This window comes from Primulina tabacum, chromosome 13 (assembly GCF_025594145.1).
Source record: "Primulina tabacum isolate GXHZ01 chromosome 13, ASM2559414v2, whole genome shotgun sequence".
NCBI classification, from domain to species: Eukaryota; Viridiplantae; Streptophyta; class Magnoliopsida; order Lamiales; family Gesneriaceae; genus Primulina; species Primulina tabacum.
In genome coordinates, this window is record NC_134562.1 from 30,379,006 (window position 1) to 30,399,028 (window position 20,023).

Sequence of the window (20,023 nt, forward strand, 5' to 3'; positions counted from 1 at the left end):
AGGACTTCCCTAGCTGATCCTGATTTTACCCTTGATCCTCCTGAGGAGGAAGTCACCGCTCATAGTCGTCCGGGTAAGGAAGTTCGTCACGTGACCCAACAAATGAACATATCTGAGGCAGATAACTTATGGTATGGTCACTTGTCATCCCACATTCCTCCTGGTAGTGAGTCGAAAATTAGGACTCTGTGGCACATTCCTTCCTCCCATCAGATCATCATTCCTGGCCCAAAGGACCGACCTTATCTAGCCCCTAAAGGCTATTATACCTTTTTTCAGCATCATTTTGATGCCGGTCTTCGTTTCCCCCTATGTGATTTCTTTCAAGAATTAAGCTAGTACTATCAGATGCACTTAGGTTTACTCACGCCTAATGCCTTCCGTTTGATAAGCTGTTTCGCTGTGTTATTCAGGGCCCTAGACCTCCCTTTGAATTGCACCACTTTTTCCTACTTCTTAGTTTTGTCCAGGTAAAAAGATGGACCTTTCTATGTAACCTCCCGGTCTAGCCACAAACTGTTCGATGGGGCCCCCAGTCATGTGAAGGACTGGAAAAAATACTTCTTCTTTGTACTGCCACCCGAAGAATTGACTTGCTTTACCGATTGGTACCCTGTCTTCACTAAACCCAAACTTTCCAAGAGTTATAAGAAAGATGAGGAGTACCTGCAGATAATGAGTGTACTAGGAGATCGATGCTTTAACATTCTCAAACTTCTATCTGAGGATCTCCTATGTCATGCCGGGTTAAGTCCCGCTAAAATTAAGCTGAAGGAGAATGCTGGTAGATATTCTCACCTTTCCATACTTCTTGTTTTTCTTTTGTTTATTACGTTACTTGATAACATTCTTATTTGATTCCTTGTCTTTGCTTGCAGGTACTAGAGTCATGAATGCCCTATTTCTCCGTGAACTTTCCAAGATGAAGGCTGGGGGTTCCTCATCAGCACCCCAGAAGTCTGTTACCCCGGCAGTCACGATGGGCCCAAAGGGAGATTGTTCCGCTGCTGAGAAAAAGAAAACAGGTTCCTGTTCTACTACCGCGAAGAAGCCTGCTAGCTCCCCTAGCTCTCTTATTGCTGCGAAGAAGAAAAAGGCAGGCTCCTCCTCCTCCGCCTCAAAGCGAGCCTCCTCGCCACCTCCTCGCGCCAAGTCCCCTCCTCCGTCTGGTAAGCAAAAGGCATCCACTGATCTTATCCCGTCAGCCCCTCAGCATGGCAAGCGCAAGATTTCTGAGATTTCTATCGCATCGGTCTCTTCTCCAGGGGGTCCGAGCCCGATGAGGGGCCTCCCCTTGAATCGTCGGTGCATCCTCTATACACTTCGGATTCGGCCATCGTGGGGCGGGGTCCTACTCATCTGGCTCAAAAGATAATGTATCAGCTTCCTTCCGATGCCGATGCATCGTTCATGAGTTCACTAGGGTGGTCAGACCTCCTCCGCCGGACATGCAGCAGTGTCACCGAGGTATACTTCTCCTTATAACCTTTAGATTGATGTTTAATATACATTTGATCTTCTTGTCGTCTTTTCACCCTTGTCTACTTATGCAGGGCATGATGTACGTCGGGGAGTTGGCTGAGCGCGCTCACGCCACTCGATTCGACTCTTGTCAAGAATTACGCGAGGTTCAGGCTCTCCGCGAACAGCTCCAGGCTACTATTGATGAGATGAAAGTGTCGCATGCCGAGGAGCTTTCGGAGTCCCAAGCTCAATTGTCGGAGTCCCAGATCCAGTGCGGCGAGCTCTCAAAACAGAAACAGGAGTCTCAACGGCTGATAGAGGATCAAGCTAAAGAGATCCAGAAGCTGAAGAAAGAATTAAAGAATTCACAGGCTGAGCTTAAAGACGCCAAGGCACGACATGTTGCAGAAGCCTCCTCCTTCAAAGAGGAATTTCTCAAATCCGAAGAATTTGTCAAGATCTGTGGCCCGAAAGCTTTTCACTACCTGAGGGTGGGTTTCGAGGGTGCAGTTGGCCTCTTCAAGGTTCAGGGCTATCCTCCGCCAGGCGCCCCTACTGACTTCATGGACCTTGAGGGCTTCATATCAAGTCTCCCCCCTGATTCTTAGATTGAGCTCCTTTATTTATGTTATTTTCTGCATTGTTTTACTTTCCATAGGATTATGCGACTTTTGCGATGTTTACATTTGGTTATTTCCTCTTGCGCACTTTTGACATTTACGAACTCGTTTTATTTATGCAACCTTGAGTATTTTGCATTTGAATTTACTGCTTCTCACGAGTTTGTCTCTAATATTATTAACCTGTTAGGGCAAATAAAATCCTCACTCTCTAACTCTTCTGCTAGGCAGGAAAATAGAAATTCACCACCTCCCCCCTCTAACTCCTCTGCTAGGTGATACCTTAACAGGAAAATAGAAATTCACCACCTCCCCCCTCTAACTCCTCTGCCCCCCTCTAACTCCTCTGCTAGGTGATACCTTAACAGAAAAATAGAAATTCACCACCTCCCCCATCTAACTCCTCTGCTAGGTGACACTTTAGCAGGAAAATCAACATCATCACCCTCTACTCTTCTACTAGGCGACGCCTTAGTAGGAAAATAAAATTTTCCCCTGCCCTCTGCTCCTCTACTAGGCGATGTCTTAGTAGGAAAATAAAAATCTTCTCCGGCCCTCTGCTCCTCTACTAGGCGATGCCTTAGTAGGAAAATAAAAATCAACACCATCATCCTCTAACTCCTCTGCTTGGTCATACCTTAGCAGGAAAATAGAAATTCACCACCTACTCCCTCTAACTCCTATGCTAGGCGACATCTTAGCAGGAAAATCAACATCATCACCCTCTAACTCCTCTGCTAGGCCATACCTTGGCAGGAAAATAAAAATATACCCCCTCCACCCTCTGCTCCTCTACTAGGCGATGCCTTAGTAGGAAAATAAAATTTTCCCCTGCCCTCTGCTCCTCTACTAGGCGATGCCTTAGTAGGAAAATAAAAATTCACCATCTCCACCCTCTAACTCCTCTGCTAGGTGACACCTTAGCAGGAAAATAAAAATGTACCACCTCCACCCTCTGCTCCTCTACTAGGCGATGCCTTAGTAGGAAAATAGAAATTCACCATCTCCACCCTCTAACTCCTCTGCTAGGTGACACCTTAGTAGGAAAATAGAAATTTACCATCTCCACCCTCTAATTCCTCTGCTAGGTGACACCTTAGCAGGAAAATAGAAATTTACCACCTCCACCCTCTGCTCCTCTACTAGGCGATGCCTTAGCAGGAAAATAGAAATTCACCATCTCCACCCTCTAACTCCTTTGCTAGGTGACACCTTAGCAGGAAAATAGAAATTCAACATCTCCACCCTCTAACTCCTCTGCTAGGTGACACCTTAGCAGGAAAATAAAATTTTCCCCTGCCCTCTGCTCCTCTACTAGGCGATGCCTTAGTAGGAAAATAAAAATTCACCATCTCCACCCTCTAACTCCTTTGCTAGGTGACACCTTAGCAGGAAAATAGAAATTCAACATCTCCACCCTCTAACTCCTCTCCTAGGCGATGCCTTAGTAGGAAAAAAAAATTTTCCCCTGCCCTCTGCTCCTCTACTAGGCGATGCCTTAGTAGGAAAATAAAAATTCACCATCTCCACCCTCTAACTCCTCTGCTAGGTGACACCTTGGCAGGAAAATAAAATCTTTCCCTGCCCTCTACTCCTCTACTAGGCGATGCCTTAGTAGGAAAATAAAAATTCACCATCTCCACCCTCTAACTCCTCTGCTAGGTGACACCTTAGCAGGAAAATAAAAATGTACCACCTCCATCCTCTGGTCTTCTACTAGGCGATGCCTTAGTAGGAAAATCAAAATTCACCATCTCCACCATCTAACTCCTCTGCTAGGTGACACCTTAGCAGGAAAATAAAAATGTACCACCTCCACCCTCTGCTCCTCTACTAGGCGATGCCTTAGTAGGAAAATCAACATCATCATTATATAACAACATTCATAAATTTGAAAAGAAGAATTTGATTTTATTGAATTCCAATGGATTATGTAAGAAAGTTCAGAAAGTAAAATACATCGACGACAGACTTAAGAATAATACTTCCTAAGGTGATAAGCATTCCAAGGCCTCTTCAAAGCTTTTCCTTGCGCATTCTCTAAGTAATAGGCTCCAGAGCTCAGCCTCTCGGTCACTTTGAAGGGACACTCCCACTTTGGGTCCAGTTTTCCTCTCTGCTCTTCTTGCACCTTCCTCAGAACCAAGTCACCCACCTGAAAGTTCCTCTGCACGACTCTTCGATTATAAGACTGTGCAATGCGGTTCTTATAAGCTTCCAATTGAATGCTGGCAGCCTCCCTCTTTCCTTCCAAAAGATCAAGGTCAGTAGCGCGTCTCGCACCATTGTCCTCGTCATAAAACATCACCCTTGTCGATTCCAACCCGATCTCAGCCGGGAGCACTGCTTCATTACCGTAGACCAAACTGAACGGAGTTTCTTTGGTTCCCTCTCTCGGAGTGGTTCGGTATGCCCATAGGACACTTGGTAGCTCATCCACCTAATTGCCTTTGGCTTTGCCCAGTCGAACTTTCAGACCCTGTACCAGCGTCCGATTAGTCACCTCCGCCTGGCCATTACTCTGCGGGTAAGCTACAGAGGTAAAGACTTGTTGGATATTCATCTCTTTACACCAAGCTTCGATTTTGGCCCCTTGGAACTGTCTCCCATTATCGGATATCAGCCTCCTAGGTACCCCGTACCTGCATACTATACTCTTCCACAAGAATTTCAGGACGTCGTTCTCAGTGATTCTGGCCAAAGGCTCTGCTTCCACCCACTTTGAAAAATAATCAACTGCTACCAGTAGGAATTTCTTTTGAGCTGGAGCTATAGGAAACGGTCCCACAATATCCATTCCCCACTGGTCAAAGGGACATGCGGCCGTGACAGCTTTCATCATCGCGGCCGGCCGGTGATTCAAACGCGCATGACGTTGACAACTATTACAAGACATCACTAACTCTTGAGCATCATGCAGCACTGAGGGCCAAAAATAACCGGCGAGCAGCACCTTCCTCGCCAAGCCATATGCCCCCAAGTGATTTCCACAACATCCCTCATGAACTTCTCGGAGCACATAATCAGCCTCTTGGTAACTCAAACACCGAAGAAGCGGCCCTGCAAAAGATGTTCTAAACAACACTTCCCCAATCATTACATAACACGAGCATTTCATCTTCAACTTACGAACTTCACGAGGGTTATCAGGAAGCTTTCCCTCTTTCAGGTAATCAATTATGTCAGTCCTCCAATCCTCTTCTCCATGCTCAACTGCAGGTGAACTCGTGTGAGGTGTGAGCTCAACCTGAAATACCACATCTCTAATCTTCCAACTTCCCATCGTTCCAGCCATTTTGGCTAGAGTGTCTGCCTTTTCATTTTCTTTCCTGAGAATCTGTTCAAATGTAATCTCTGTGAATTTCTCTCTGATTCTGTCCACTTCTCGAGCATACTCAATAAGCTTCTCATCTTTCACATCATACATCCCCTTCATCTGTTGCGCTACCAACTATGAGTCAGAAAAAATAAGTACCCGGGTAGCTCCCACATTTATGGCTGCTCGAAGTCCTGCCAACAGCCTCATACTCTGCCTCATTATTGGATGCTCGAAAGTCCAATCTTACAGCCAACTTCACTTCTTCTCCAGCTGGTGAAATCAGTACTACTCCCACCCCACTTCCGTCCTTCAACGAGGAACCATCCATATACACCTTCCAAGGGTCCTCATTCTCCTGATGTACAGTCTCAGCCAGAAAATCGGCTAACGCTTGTGCTTTAATAACTGTTCTCGGCTCATACTGGATGTCATATTCTCCCAACTCCGTAGTCCACTTAACCAGGCGGCCGGACATATCAGAATGAGTGAGAATTCTGCCTAATGGACTGTTAGTGAGCAACACAATCGGATGAGATAAGAAGTAAGGCCTCAAGCGTCTGACTGTCATTACCAACGCCAAAGCCAATTTTTCCAACCTCGAGTATCGGATCTCTGCCCCCTTGAGTGCATGCGAAACATAGTACACCGGCTGTTGAACTGATCCATCAAGCTTGACAAGGACCGAACTCACGGCCCCTTCAGTGACAGATAAATATACCCACAAAGGCTCCCCCGCTGCCGGTTTGGCTAGAACAGGAAGCTCGGCAAAGTACTCCTTCAGTTCTGTGAAAGCCTTCTCGCAATTCGGCCTCCACTCAAATTTTTTCGCCTTTCGCAGGATCCAGAAAAAAGGTAAACTTCTATGGGCGGATCTCGAGATAAAACGTGCCAGCGCAGCAATCCTCCCTGCCAACTGCTGAACATCTTTGGGCCCCTGAGGAGAGACCATATTTTGGATAGCTTGAACTTTCTCTGGGTTAGCCTCAATTCCCCTCTCCGTCACCATATAACCCAGAAACTTCCCACTCTTCACCCCAAATATACACTTCTGAGGGTTCAACTTCAGCCCATAGGACCTGAGGGTGGAAAAGGTCTCCACTAAGTTAGGTATGAGCAGGGTTGAATCCTTAGACTTCACCATGATGTCATCCACATACACTTCCACATTCCTCCCCACCTGCTTAGAAAAGACTTTATCCATCAACCGCTGATACGTGGCTCCGGCATTTTTTAGTCCGAAGGGCATGACCACGTAACAGAAAGTTTCTTCAGAGGTGATGAAACTTACTTTATCTTGATCCTCCACGGCCAAGGGGATTTGATGGTACCCCTGATAAGAGTCCAGCATGCACAAATAGTGGTGTCCGGCTGTGGAGTCCACCAACTGATCTATCCGCGGCAAAGGATAACAATCTTTAGGACATGCCTTGTTGAGATCTCTGAAGTCCACACACATCCTCCATTTTCCTGAACTTTTCGGAACAAGAATGACATTCGAGAGCCAAGTAGGAAATTGTACCTCTCGAATGTGCCCAGCACTGAGCAACTCTCCCACCTCTTTTTTTATAACTATATCTTTCTCGGGCCCGAAGTGTCTTTTTTTCTGTTTCACGAGACGAGAATTCGGTAAGATGTTTAACCGATGTTCTGCTACATCTGGACTCGTCCCTGTGAGCTCTTGGGCTGACCAAGCGAACCTGTTGAGATTAGCTTGTAAACAAGTAATAAGTTTTTCCCTTACCTCTGGGTCAAGGTCAGGGGCTGTTCTTAGAGTTTTCTTGTCAGGCCCCAATGTCACGATCTCCGGCTTCTCATCCATCACCTCATGAACCTCCCTCCTTACCACGGACAACCCGCTTCGCCCTCTTCTAACCATATTGACCTCCACACGTGCCCTATTCCCCTCTTCTTTCACTATCCCCTCATAACACCGACGAGCGACTTTCTGGTCCCCACATAAGACTCCAACCTCCCTCCCCACAGGAAACTTCAACTTCTGATGATACGTGGACGCTATAGCTCTGAAATCCTTTAGGGTTGGTCGCCCCAGAATTCTATTGTAAGCGGATGGGGTGTCCACCACAGTAAATGTCGTCATCTTGGTCACCCGCCGAGGCTCATGCCCCAAAGATAAAGGAAGGACAATTTGACCCAGCGGCGGGATGGCATGTCCTGCGAACCCATATAGAGGAGTGGAGATTGGCTCAAACTCAAATCCTTCCACCTTCATCTGATCCAGAGTACTCTTGAACAGGATATTAACAGAGCTTCCATTATCAATAAAGATTCGTGCCACATCGTAATTGGCAACGGTGGTCGTGACCACCAAGGCATCGTTATGAGGAGCCACAATGCCTCGGAGATCCTCTGGCCCAAAACTGATGACAGGATCATGGGGTAAGTTCGCACTCCTCGATATTTCAAAATTCTCCAACCTCCTCCCATGCGCCTTCCGCGCTCGTCCGGAATCCCCATCAGTAGCACCCCCGAGATCATATGAATCATTCCTCTCGTCGAGTGATTATCCTCATTCGTTCTCCTCCTCGGTTCAGCGGGCTCCCGAGGGACATCCTGACCTCGACCCTCTCTCCTCAGCTCTTCGATCCTCGGATGTATCCATGGAGGGCCTCGACCCCGCCTAGAAGACGGGCAAGATCTCAGCTCATTCCAGGACGAGGACCCTTCTTGTCTACCCCGTGGCAGAGGTCGAGCACTGCTCTCAACCCTCTGCGACTTCTCCCCCCTCTCCCCCGACTCCCTCACCTCCATCACCTTATCCCGACTCCTATTCAGAGGAACATGTGATGAGACCTTTAGTTCTGTCCTCATCTCTTTCCCCTGCACCCCTCTTCTTTCCACCTCTCTCGGCTCCCTCCACCCTACTTCCTCCGGGCCGGTTTTCCATCCTCCTGTATCGTTGAGCATCCTCCAAGTTTACATATTTCTCAGCTCGAGTCAACAAATCATCATAGCTCGATGGAGGCTTCTTGACCAACGACTTAAAAAACTCTCCTCCCCTTCGTCCTTGTGTAAAGGCACTTATCATGATGTCAGGGGTAGCCGCTGGTATTTCTAGCGCTGCAGTGTTGAAGCGCTGGACAAACTTCCGCAACGTTTCAGCCTCTTGTTGTTTCATCACAAACAGACTCAAATAGTTCTTTTGATGCCTCTTGCTGCTGGCAAATCGGTGCAAGAAGGCTGCAGAGAAATCCTCGAACGATTGTATGGAGTTGGGCTGCAGGGTATTAAACCATTGCTGGGCTGACCTCACCAACGTGCCCATAAACACCCTGCACCTGACTCCGTCCGAATATTGGTGCAACAGAGCCGCATTCTCAAATCTCCCCAAGTGTTCCTCAGGGTCTGTATGTCCGTCATACTCTCCAACGTTTGATTGTCGGAAATTCGGAGGAAGCCCTTCCTCCAAGATGGCTAGTGAAAAAGGGCTTCCTCTCTTGGGTACCGGCGCCCTGCTTCCCACCTGCTCCCTCAACCTCCTTATCTCTTTCCACATCTCTCCCATCTCACTAATCTCCCCACTCTGGAGGGGTTGCGTCTCTTCAACCCTGCTATGATGGACCTCAACATTTTCCTCTCGCTCCTGATGGGCGGCCTGTTCCTCTACAAACATAGACTCTTGATTCCTCTTCATGGCCTCATCCACTGTTCGGGTGATAAATTGGCCCAGCTGTTCCAGGGTCAAGTTTCCCACATTCTCATTGGGACGGGTTTGCTCGACCCTCGTCTCATGGATGGGCTGCTCAGTTCTGGCCTCTTGACGAGGTTGTTCATGTCTCGTTTCAAGATGCGGTTGTTCCTGTCCCGCCTCAGCGCGAGATGGTTCGGGTCCCCTCCGAGGACGCGATGATGCTGAGGTGGCTCTTCCACTCCCTCTCCTCCCTACCATCTCTACGTCTCAACTCAAAGATTCCCACAGACGGCGCCAAGTGATACTCACGGGAAGTTTAGGGTCCGATCCACGCAAGCGTCACTAATCCAGACACGGGCTTCAAAATTACCCTGGGCCTGAAATCACAAATAAGACCGTTAGGAGAGGGTCAGGAGGGTATCCTGGCGTAGCCCCTCCGACGCTCAAGTTAGAGACTGAGGATATATGGGGGGAGCAGCTAAGGGCGCTGCTGAAAACAATATAGTGAATAGCTTAACTGAACAATCAAGTCTAGTATTTATAGGAGGATACCTGGGCCCTTGATGGGCTTGTCTTCCATTTGGGTTAGGGATGAGCCAAGAATAGTGGGCCCATCCATGTCTTCCATCTGAGCTAGGCCCATCTATGGGGTATCAACAGGGTTTGGGGCTCTTAAATTAGATATGAGCAAGGCGTATGATCATGTGGAATGGAAATTCTTGGAGGCAATGATGATCAAACTTGGGTTTGCGAAGGGTTTTTTGGAGCTAATCATCCGATGTATCTCATCAGTTTCTTACTCGATCCGAATTAATCATGCTATGTATGGTCAGATCATCCCTCAGCGTGGTCTACGCCAGGGGGATCCTCTATCGCCGTATTTGTTTGCTATTTGTGCTCAAGGGCTTTCGACTATTTTATCTCAAGCGGAGCATGATAAATGGTTTCAGGGAGTTAAGATTGCATCTCAATGCCCTTCTATCTCTCATTTATTCTTTGCAGATGACAGTCTTATATTTTTTCGTGCTTTGGAGACAGAGTGCTGTTATATTAGAAAATGTTTGCAGATTTATGAAAAAGCGTCTGGACAAATGGTGAATTACGATAAATCTGCTATCACTTTCAGCCCAAGTGCCTCATCCAGTACTATTGATGCAATCCAAAAAAAATTTTCTATCAGCGTGGTGACAGGGCATGAGCTATATTTGGGGTTACCAACATTTTCATTAAGGAGTAAAAAGATTCAATTTGCTGGGTTACGCGAAAAATTGCTAAAAAAAAAAATCAATGGATGGGCTTCGAAATTTTTTTCTGCAGGTGGTAAAGAAACTCTCATTAAATCAGTATTACAGGCTATTCCATCGTATGCAATGTCTTGTTTCAAGCTGCCTATTTCATTGTGTAATGAGTTGGAACAATGTTGCTCTAATTTCTGGTGGAACTCTAAATCATCTGGTGGGAGTTTGCATTGGGTTCGGTGGAGGAACATGTGTAGACCAAAGCAGTATGGTGGTATGGGATTCAGGAGCCTCCTTGCTTTCAATAGGGCTCTCTTGGCGAAACAAGTTTGGAGGATAACCAGTGATCCTTCATCACTTATGGCTCAGGTTCTTAAAGCTCGTTATTTCAAATTTGATGATATTATGACTGCTCAGTTAGGGTCTAAACCTTCTTATATTTGGCGATCCATTCTGTGGAGTCGAGATCTTATCCAGAAAGGAATATTGTGGCGAGTTGGGAATGATCTTCAAATTAAAGCCTACTCTGATAGATGGATACCCAAGTTAGGTTCTTTGTGGAGATCAAATGAATCCTTGTTGGTGCATGAGTTGATTTCTCCAGATAGAACGTGGAACGAGATTTTGGTACGCTCTATTTTCCCATCATTTGAGGCAGATAGAATTCTGGAAACACCGCTGCGGAATCTGGATTCGAAAGATATTAGATATTGGAAATGGGGCAAAGATGGTCTTTATTCAGTTAAATCTGGGTATCTTCTTGAGACTGGATGCTTTGATCCTCTTGAATCACAATCTGCCTATCGCTTAGAGAGTTGGTGGAAAATGATATGGAAGATTCATATCCCACAAAAAGTCAAGATATTTCTTTTGCGTGCGAGCAATGATCTGTTACCTACTGAAGGGAACCTTTTCAGGAGACATATCCATGCATCAGGATGCTGTTTTTTCTGTGGTTCGTCGGATGCCACGACAAGCCATAGTCTCCTCTTTTGCCACAAAGTTCGTGATGTCTGGAAAGCTACCAATTTTTGGTCTTGTTTAAAGAAAGGCAAGCTACTGCCATTCATCTTTTGTGGCTTGAGTTTAATGAATTGTTTTTCTACAGCTGAATTTGAGCAGTTTGCCATGCTAGCTTGGGCTATATGGACAGATTTATGCAAAATCAAGCACAATATTCAGATCCCTAACAAAGAAATTAAGGTAGATTGGGTCTTCTCTTACCTTGAACAATTTCAGCAAGCTCGTATTGCTTATTGTGCTACGTCTGAGACAACAAAGATTGTTACAAATGATAAATGGGAGCCTCCCCCCATGGGTGATTTTCGACTTGACGTGGATGCAGGTCTTAAGGAGAATCTTGGTATCTGTAGTGTAGGTGCTGTTATTCATAACCACCTAGGTATGATTTGCGGAGCCTCTGCATCTTGTTATCGTTTCACAGGTTCAGTGGTAGATGCAGAGCTTCATGCAATCCATTTCGGCATGTTGCTAGCTTTGAAATGCGACTTCCATAATGTGCGGATATTTTCAGATTCTAGTGTTGCGGTCAAGATGGTGACTTCGCTTACTGTTTGTCTAAATTACCAAGGAGTTTTAGTTTCCAACATTTTGGATCTTCTTGTTTATGGTAGATTTTATGGTTTTAATCATGTTAGCAGATGTGCGAATCGTGTAGCGTATAGTCTCGCTCATTTTGCCTTTTCCCACCCTTCACCTTTGTGTTGGGTTGATGTTTTGTACCCATCGTGACTGATGGATGTAGCTTCTTTGGATTTATCTAATGATTAAGTCTTTTTCTCCTCAAAAAAATAATAATAATACTATTATTAATATTTTTAAAAATAATATTATTATTATATTATTAATACCAACAGGTTTAATTTCATACAAATTATGATTTGATCTCAAATCTGACTAAAAGTTACCTCAAAATGAGGGGTTTATTGTATTGTGGAAAATGAGTATGTAAATTATTATATGATTTGCAGGACATAAGCAAAAGTGAGAGCAAAAAACATAATGTGCTTTGAACAAGCGCTTTAAGAACTTTACTTGCACTTTGGTACTGTTCATGAACCAAAGCATGAAGAAAGGAAGCAGGACACTTTGAGGAAGATAAGGATGTAAGAATCCATCGTTATCCGATGTTGATTTACAATCATAGAATTTAACTTTCACACATGAGGTTTGCTGGTGTGAGATCCATGACATCACATGTATGTATATACTTTCTTATACACCAGCAACAGGTCGGTTGAAGACAAACATTCCGATCAAACCGAGGTCGAGAATCTTCTTGTTGTTTGGGTTTTAATGGTATTATATACATGTAAAACATTTAAATTGCTGTAAATATACACCAGATTTGTGATATGCTTACATGCACTAAATGCTATAGGTTAGCATATCCCATGCTGGGGGTAGTTTGCCCTTGAACAAAGAAAATTTTAAGATTTCATATGTAATTTTTCTGAAAATTCATATGTTGCCCTGCTAGTTTCCTCTTGCCTCGCCTCAATGAATTTCGTGGATCCTTCCCTGCGGGACTTAGGGATAGGAAGGGGGCGGATCCTGGAACTCAAGAAACAAGACAGGGGGACGAGTGTTTATGTTTAAAAAATACTCATAAAACTTGATCACAATACTTGAAGCAAGAAACTGCATGCTTTCGCAGAAAAAATATGCAAGGAGAAGATAAGTAAGATCAAAATAATACATCACATGATTGCTTTGATTAGTAAAAAAGGTGTCCTAAATATTCTGAACAAAAAAAAAGTAGCGATCTTTTTACTCTGAAGAAAAAGATATGGGATCCTATAAGATTGAGAACACAATGGAAGCAAGGAACTTAGCTTTATTATCCCAGTATTGTACTTTCTCTGTTCAAGTGAAGATCCCATAATCCTCATCTATATAAAGCCTGGAGGAAAGCCCTGAATATCACACAAGCAATTTTCAGTCAACACAAACATATCTTTTCCAAAATACCGCATCCTGATATGGCGAACTATCAAGTGTTGCCTCCGATAACTAAGAGTCGCCCACTGATCACTGATCAAACAATTGATCCTAACCTGAAGCAGAGCCATGAAATGGATCATGACACTTACAATGCTCTCCCTGTACCACGTGCACCGGTGAATGTTAAGGGCCGTCAGATGATGTTAAAGCCAAACCCAAATCGCCTCTCCTTATCTTCAGATGAGAGCGCACTGAGCAATCAAATTGTGGCCACTCATACTTTGGGCTATGAAGATTTTGACGTGAAGCCTGTTCTTGCTATAGTCGAGGATATCTTTCGTCTCACGAAGCCCTTGACTACTACTGATCACAGTATTGCTCCTGTACGTGGCCATGCTTTCCATATGTCACGATTCTTGATTTTTAGAACAGGAACTGAGTTTCCTATTCACTTGGAAAGTGTTTCTTTTTTTTAATGTTTTATGCAGATTCAGGGAAATCAAGTTCAACATCACTTTGATACAAAGGAAGACAAAGCATACCACAGTTCTACGTTGGATGATAAAAGGTACCACATTCCTACGTTGGATGACAATGCCTACGACAGTTCTTACAGGGACTTAGATATTGTTAAAGCACTGGCACTTCCCATCAATAAGATTTGCAGTGAGGTATATATGTATATCAGAAAATCTGATCAACATTTATTTATGCTTGTAAAACCCGAAATAATGTGTTTATGACGCTACAGATAGTTTGCAAATGTGCTGCTGGAGCCGAAGCGCATTCCGTAACAATGGACTTCCTCAAAACTCTGTCTAACTACTCGTGGGACGCCAAAGTTGTCATCGTATTTGCTGCTTTCGCCATCAACTATGGTGAGTTTTGGCTAGTCGTACAGCATCAGACAAAAGATCCACTCGCAAAGAACATCGCAAGTCTCAAAGATTTGCCAGAGACAATGCAGCAGTCCACTGATTTAAGAAAGAAGTTTGAGTCTGTTTTCAAGCTTTTATCCACAGCTCTGGAGGGAACTCACTGTCTGATAGAATTCAAGGAGCTTCCCTCTCAGTACATAAGCCATGAGTCGGGAGAGATGGCAGCTGCTACTGCTCATATTCCTTCAGCTGTATACTGGATCATAAGGAGTCTTCTTGCATGTGCCTCTTTACTTCTGAACCTCACTGCCAGCGGTCACGAGTATGCATATATACATCTCGCTTTAATAGATATTCTACATTATACATCGAAGGGCGATAGTTAAACTAAACTTCAAGCAATCTCTCTTTTCTTTTGCACGCAGTATTTTATAACATTGATCAACAAGATCAACAAAAACTATGTATTTGTGGTTGATCAGGTACCTTACTTCAAATTCCGAGTCCTGGGACATATTAAACATGGCTTATAAGCTTTCAGTAATGTTGGATCACTTGCAAAAACAATTGAAGATTTGCAAGGACTTAATTGGTGAGTTTTACTTTCAACTCAATATATACCAGTGTACCACACATATAATGGAACAGATTCCAGATATGTATGTTGATCTTATTGTTCTGCAGAGAGGAAGAGAGGAGAAGATGCCTTCATTGCATTCAAGAAACTCATGGAGGCAGTGCAGATCGATAACATGAAGGTATTCAGGGCGATGTTTCGTGCTAGAGAAGATCAGAAGCCACTCTTTCATGGTTACAAAAAGACTAATGTAAGTTCATGGTTTTCGGTTGACATATTTTCGTGATCTTCCCAAACAGCCTTTAAATGACTATGAATTTGTTGATATCTTGAACTGACAGGAGAAACTCGAGGTATTGAGGTCCAAGCATGTACTATTGCTGATTACTGGCCTCAACATTCCTCGTGAAGAGCTAAACATTCTCCATTCGATTTACAACCAACACGCAACGAGGCAAGAATACGAGGTTCTTTGGCTCCCCATAGTCGAGTCTTCAACTTCAATGGCCTCATTTCAAGATACGGACTTCCACAACCTACGAAACATGATGCCTTGGCATTCAGTGGAGCAGCCTTCATTAATCGAGCCGGTGGCCATAAGATACATCCGAGAGGTCTGGAATTTTGTACACAGGCCAATGCTAGTTGTCCTGGATCCACAAGCAAAACTATCGAATATTGACGCCTTACCGATGATGTGGATTTGGGGGAGCAATGGCTTCCCTTTTACTAAGCAAAGAGAAATGGCTCTGTGGGCAGAAAGCACCTGGAACCTGGAATTACTTGCGGATGCCATAGATCCACGTTTTACAGATTGGGTAAGCAGCCCTTTACCAACACTGATTAAACCACTCTAATCAGAAAAATCCTGAAATTTGTTGTTTTTAACAATTCTAATTCATTTACAGATGAGGGACAACAAGTTTATATGCCTATACGGGGGAGAGGACATCGAATGGATCCGTAGATTCGCCCAATCCACCCGCGCAGCAGCCAACACACTGAGCATCCAGCTGGAAATGCTTTATGTGGGCAAAAGTAACCCCAAAGAAAAAGTCCGCCGGTGCCACGAGGTGATCGAGAGAGAGAATATAAGCCAAACATTCTCTCGAGACACCAACAACGAGGACATCTGGTTCTTCTGGACAAGACTAATGAGCATGTTGAACTCCAAGAAACAACTCGGGACGTCTTTGGAATCCGACGTCGTGATGCAGGAGATCCTGAACATGCTCACTTTCGACGGCAGCGAAATGGGGTGGGCTGTTTTTAGCCGAGGCAACAACGAGATGACAAAAGGAAAAAACCAAGTTTTGCTGGATGTTATGAACAATCACACTCAGTGGACCCCAAGGATAGAAAATGCTGACATGTTTGTGAGAATTCTGGACGAGGAATTACGAGGTGTGCGCACAGAACATCACTGCAATCGCCTGATTCTGCCAGGGCATGCCGGGTACATAACTGAGCGTATCGTTTGCTCCGAATGCGGGAAGACGATGGATCAGTATGTTATGTACCGCTGCTGCACTGATTGAAGGATCCCAGCCCTTCTCCGTATGTTCGTGATCATGCATGTAATAATAAATTTCCGTAAGTTGGTCTGTTCACGTTTCTTGTTTTTTCCAAGCGTCAGAGTTTGGATGTGTTCGTAATGATGCAGTAATATTGTTGTCACCGGATGAATTTGTTCTCCGACTATGCATTTTGCCAGCTTACTTGCCGAAATTCCTGCAAGATTCCATCATTTTGTTAGGTTTTATAGGCGCTGGTAAAAGGCCTTTTGTTTTGTTTTGTTGCAAGTGTAAGAGTCCGAGTGTGCATGTAATGATGCAGTGTTAATGTTGTTGTCATGTAATAAATGTGCAAGCTTCTACAACCTTTTCTCCGACTAGAAAATTACACACGCTACGGCTCTTTTTTTTATTAATATATTTTACAGATTAAAAAAAAATTACACGTGGAAAATTATGCTTTTAATTTTTAACATAAGATTAAGAAATATAACAGTCTGTGTTATTGTACCAAGCTATAGTACATAACAATGAGATTCTAGCTTAGCTATTGTGGTGATTTTATAACTTTGATGTTTATTGGTGCATTAGTTTTGCGATATATGGTTTGAGAATCCAAAAAATTTAGATAAGTTGTTCTAAAATTGTAACGAACATGAGCCATTAGGCTGAACTAACATGAGCCTTAGTTCCTATACATGCACCACTACTTGTCATAAGTCGTTAAGATGGTCCAGCATGAACCGTAGTCCATGCCCATGCACCGATAATCTAAGCAACATTTATTTATGCTTGTAAAAAATGTAGTGATGTGTGTTTACGATGCTTGTGATTTTAGATTAAAGACATTTAATCTTTTGTGGGCATACTATTATTGTCACTATTAATTTATCAAACTCTTTTAATTATTAATAGTTGAATTCGTTTTTGTTTAACCCATTGAATCATGATTAGAGCCTATTCCTAGAAGAATCTTCAATTACAATTAACATGTTGTACGATCTTTTCATCTCATATGTCCCGATCGTATTTTGGGATATTGGTTTGTTGAGATCCCAATATAAATCCAATAGTTATGCATACACGTTCCAAAGTGTTGTATCTCATTGTATATAACTAGAGAAACTAATTTTTTTTTTTTTTCTAAAATACACATTCTACTCTAAAAAAATAATCTTAGAAATATTCACTTGACTGAACACATAGCAACATCCAGTAATATAATGCGGCTGAATTCATAACAATGCACAAGCTCCTATCCAATTTACAATACACCGAACTTGACACCTAGTGACCCTCATATTGTCCGAAAGCAAGTCATAATGCAGTGTTCGTTGAATAGAGTTATAGTAGTGTATTGGATCGTGAGGATTAATAATGATTCACAAATGAAACTATAAATTCTCTAGCTCGATCAATGGTAACCACTTAGAGAATTTATGGCAAGGGTAATTCAATGTACTTATCCCATAAGCACATATTTGAGTGTGTGGATATCCCTACATCTATGCTGATGAAACGTAGCAATGACACATCACAAATACTAGTTTCGAGTGAGCTCGTCAATATCCTAGTTCTTGAGAGCTCATCGACTAAGAATTAATTTAGATATTTCAGTCATTAAGAAATGTGTTTCATGATCACTGACAATTGTGTTATTACAATACTCAAAGTCTTTATATTGATGCAAATGCATTAGTATAAATATAAAGCAATGTCACGTAGATAAATATTTGTTGAATAAAGAATATTCTATAGAATAGATTAATAAAAATCACGATCACAAGTTGACTTGATGTGCACCTACTCTAACACGGGAGACATGTGAAGTGAATTGGGGTGGGCTGTTTTTAGCCGAGGCAAAAACGACGTGACGAAGGGAAAAGGCGACGTTCTGCTGCATGCTATGGACAATCAAAATCAATAGACATACTAGGGTCCATCATGCTGACAAGTTTGTGGGAGCTCTCGATGAGGAAACACGAGGGGTGCGCATGAAGCATCCCTGCAGTCATCTGGCTCTGCCGGGGCACGCCGGGTACATGCTTGACAGTGTGATTTGCTCCGATTGTGGGAAAATAATGGAACATTTGGTTATATATCCCTGCTGCACTGATTGAAGGGTCTCCCGAAACTAAACTCTGCCCTTGTTCCGGTTGTTTTTATGCTTCTCATATCCATATAAATTTTTGTTGTCGTACGTTTTTTCAGAATGTGATGGAAATTAAAAGGGTAATTTAAAACACAAATTCATGATTGATGCAACCCGGGCGAAACTGATGAGTCGGATCGGGTACTCTGTCGGGTTTGCTATCAAAATGTTGAAGGAAATATGAGTTGGACGTCTGGATTGAATCTCGTGACTCCTCGATCCACTCTGGATGTATCTGTGAACAGAAAAGTAACCACGTGAATGGGCACCGGATGGGTGTCCGACGTGACCACTCCGATGCTTAAGTCAGCAGGGCACTCAAGCAATAAAACCAATGTAGCCAAGTGATGGCTGTGTGATTGGTGTGGAGAGTAAATGAGAGTATTAAATGTGAGAAGTAATGACTGAATCTAGAGTAAATGCAAATAAAGAACCTGGTATTTATAGTAGAGGATGCAATGATGACCTCGTTTTTTGTGTTTGAGCATTAATGATAGTAGGGCGGCTGATTATACCCTATTATTCTGACATGTCAAATCTTACACTAGTCACGTCCAGCACACTTGACTTTATCAACACTTAATGTCATTGTCAGAAATAGGTCGGCTGTGCATGCTCTACCAAGTTGGCGCCATTAAATGCTTCACTCATATCGAGGTGCCCGAGCAGAATGCCTCTCGAGTAGTTACAGAAGAGCTCGGGTATTCCACGTCTCGGGGAAATCATGTCCTGGGTAGTCCAATGGCTCAGGGTATTAATCTATTTTGTCATGCTACCGGCCTGAGAGCATCACATCCTGGCCCGAACACCAATCATGGATATGCTCCAAGGCCCGGGAAGTCCTAGGGCCTATCCATGACCCGGGGCATCATCAATGATATTTACCCTAAATTAAATTATTGGTTTTCCTCAAATTCTGATATTTTAGGTACTCCTAGGCTCCTAGCACAAATGCCAAGCCCATATCTAATAATTTCTTGAAACACAATGGCATGGGCAACAAACACAAACAAGCATTATCCCATTCATCATTTATATCATGTTTGTTACAAGCAAAGGTAGATGAAAATGATTATTCCCACTTTTATTTAGTTGATTGGTTGTATATTACAAGAGGGAGTAATTTCTTGTTCATTATTAGATTTTATTCCATTCTTGTCTCATTTCATTTCGGTACATTAACTTGTTAAACTTCAGTTTTGGTATACTAAATTTTAATTTTCAACTATTTTGGTCCAATTGCTGACATGACGATGAAAACACCATCATTATCCAATGACATTTTATCATTTTATGTTGTCTCGTCAGGACTTCGTCAAAAGAGGATTAAAATCAAATAAAAATCAAAATTATTGTATCAAAACCAAACTTTGAATACTTAGTACTACTAAGTCAAAACCTAAAATAGACAAATTAATAAACATGATAAAGAATAAAAGTTGATTAATACTTATTATATTGTCACTCTTACAAAAATATCTCATAAAAATATATTTGACTAAAAACTGTGGTGTAGAACTTTCATCAAGCTGTTCTCCACAAAGTAGCAAAGGATATACATAAGTATTCACTCCCTTTATCAGCTTTGTTTCTTTATGGCAACTTGAGTGTATTCATGAAGTTTGCTTCTTAGAAGATTCAAGAAGTC

The 20,023-nt window shown here is 43.1% G+C and overlaps 1 protein-coding gene across 1 annotated transcript; it reads left to right on the plus strand.

Moving 5' to 3' along the window:
- The first annotated feature begins 13,217 nt into the window (after positions 1-13,217).
- Positions 13,218-16,588, plus strand: LOC142522781 (protein SIEVE ELEMENT OCCLUSION B-like). Its single transcript, XM_075626316.1, has 7 exons — positions 13,218-13,637; positions 13,743-13,925; positions 14,006-14,454; positions 14,615-14,724; positions 14,817-14,959; positions 15,051-15,527; positions 15,618-16,588. The coding sequence occupies exons 1-7, from the start codon at positions 13,293-13,295 to the stop codon at positions 16,245-16,247; spliced, it is 2,337 nt and encodes a 778-aa protein (XP_075482431.1). The 5' UTR covers positions 13,218-13,292; the 3' UTR covers positions 16,248-16,588.
- Positions 16,589-20,023: the final 3,435 nt, after the last annotated feature.

Coding starts and splice junctions, on each gene's coding strand:
- LOC142522781 (XM_075626316.1), top strand. CDS start 13,293: ATGGCGAACTATCAAGTGTTGCCTCCGATAACTAAGAGTCGCCCACTG. Junction 14,455..14,614: donor CTCACTGCCAGCGGTCACGA/GTATGCATATAT, acceptor GTGGTTGATCAG/GTACCTTACTTCAAATTCCG. Junction 14,725..14,816: donor GATTTGCAAGGACTTAATTG/GTGAGTTTTACT, acceptor ATTGTTCTGCAG/AGAGGAAGAGAGGAGAAGAT.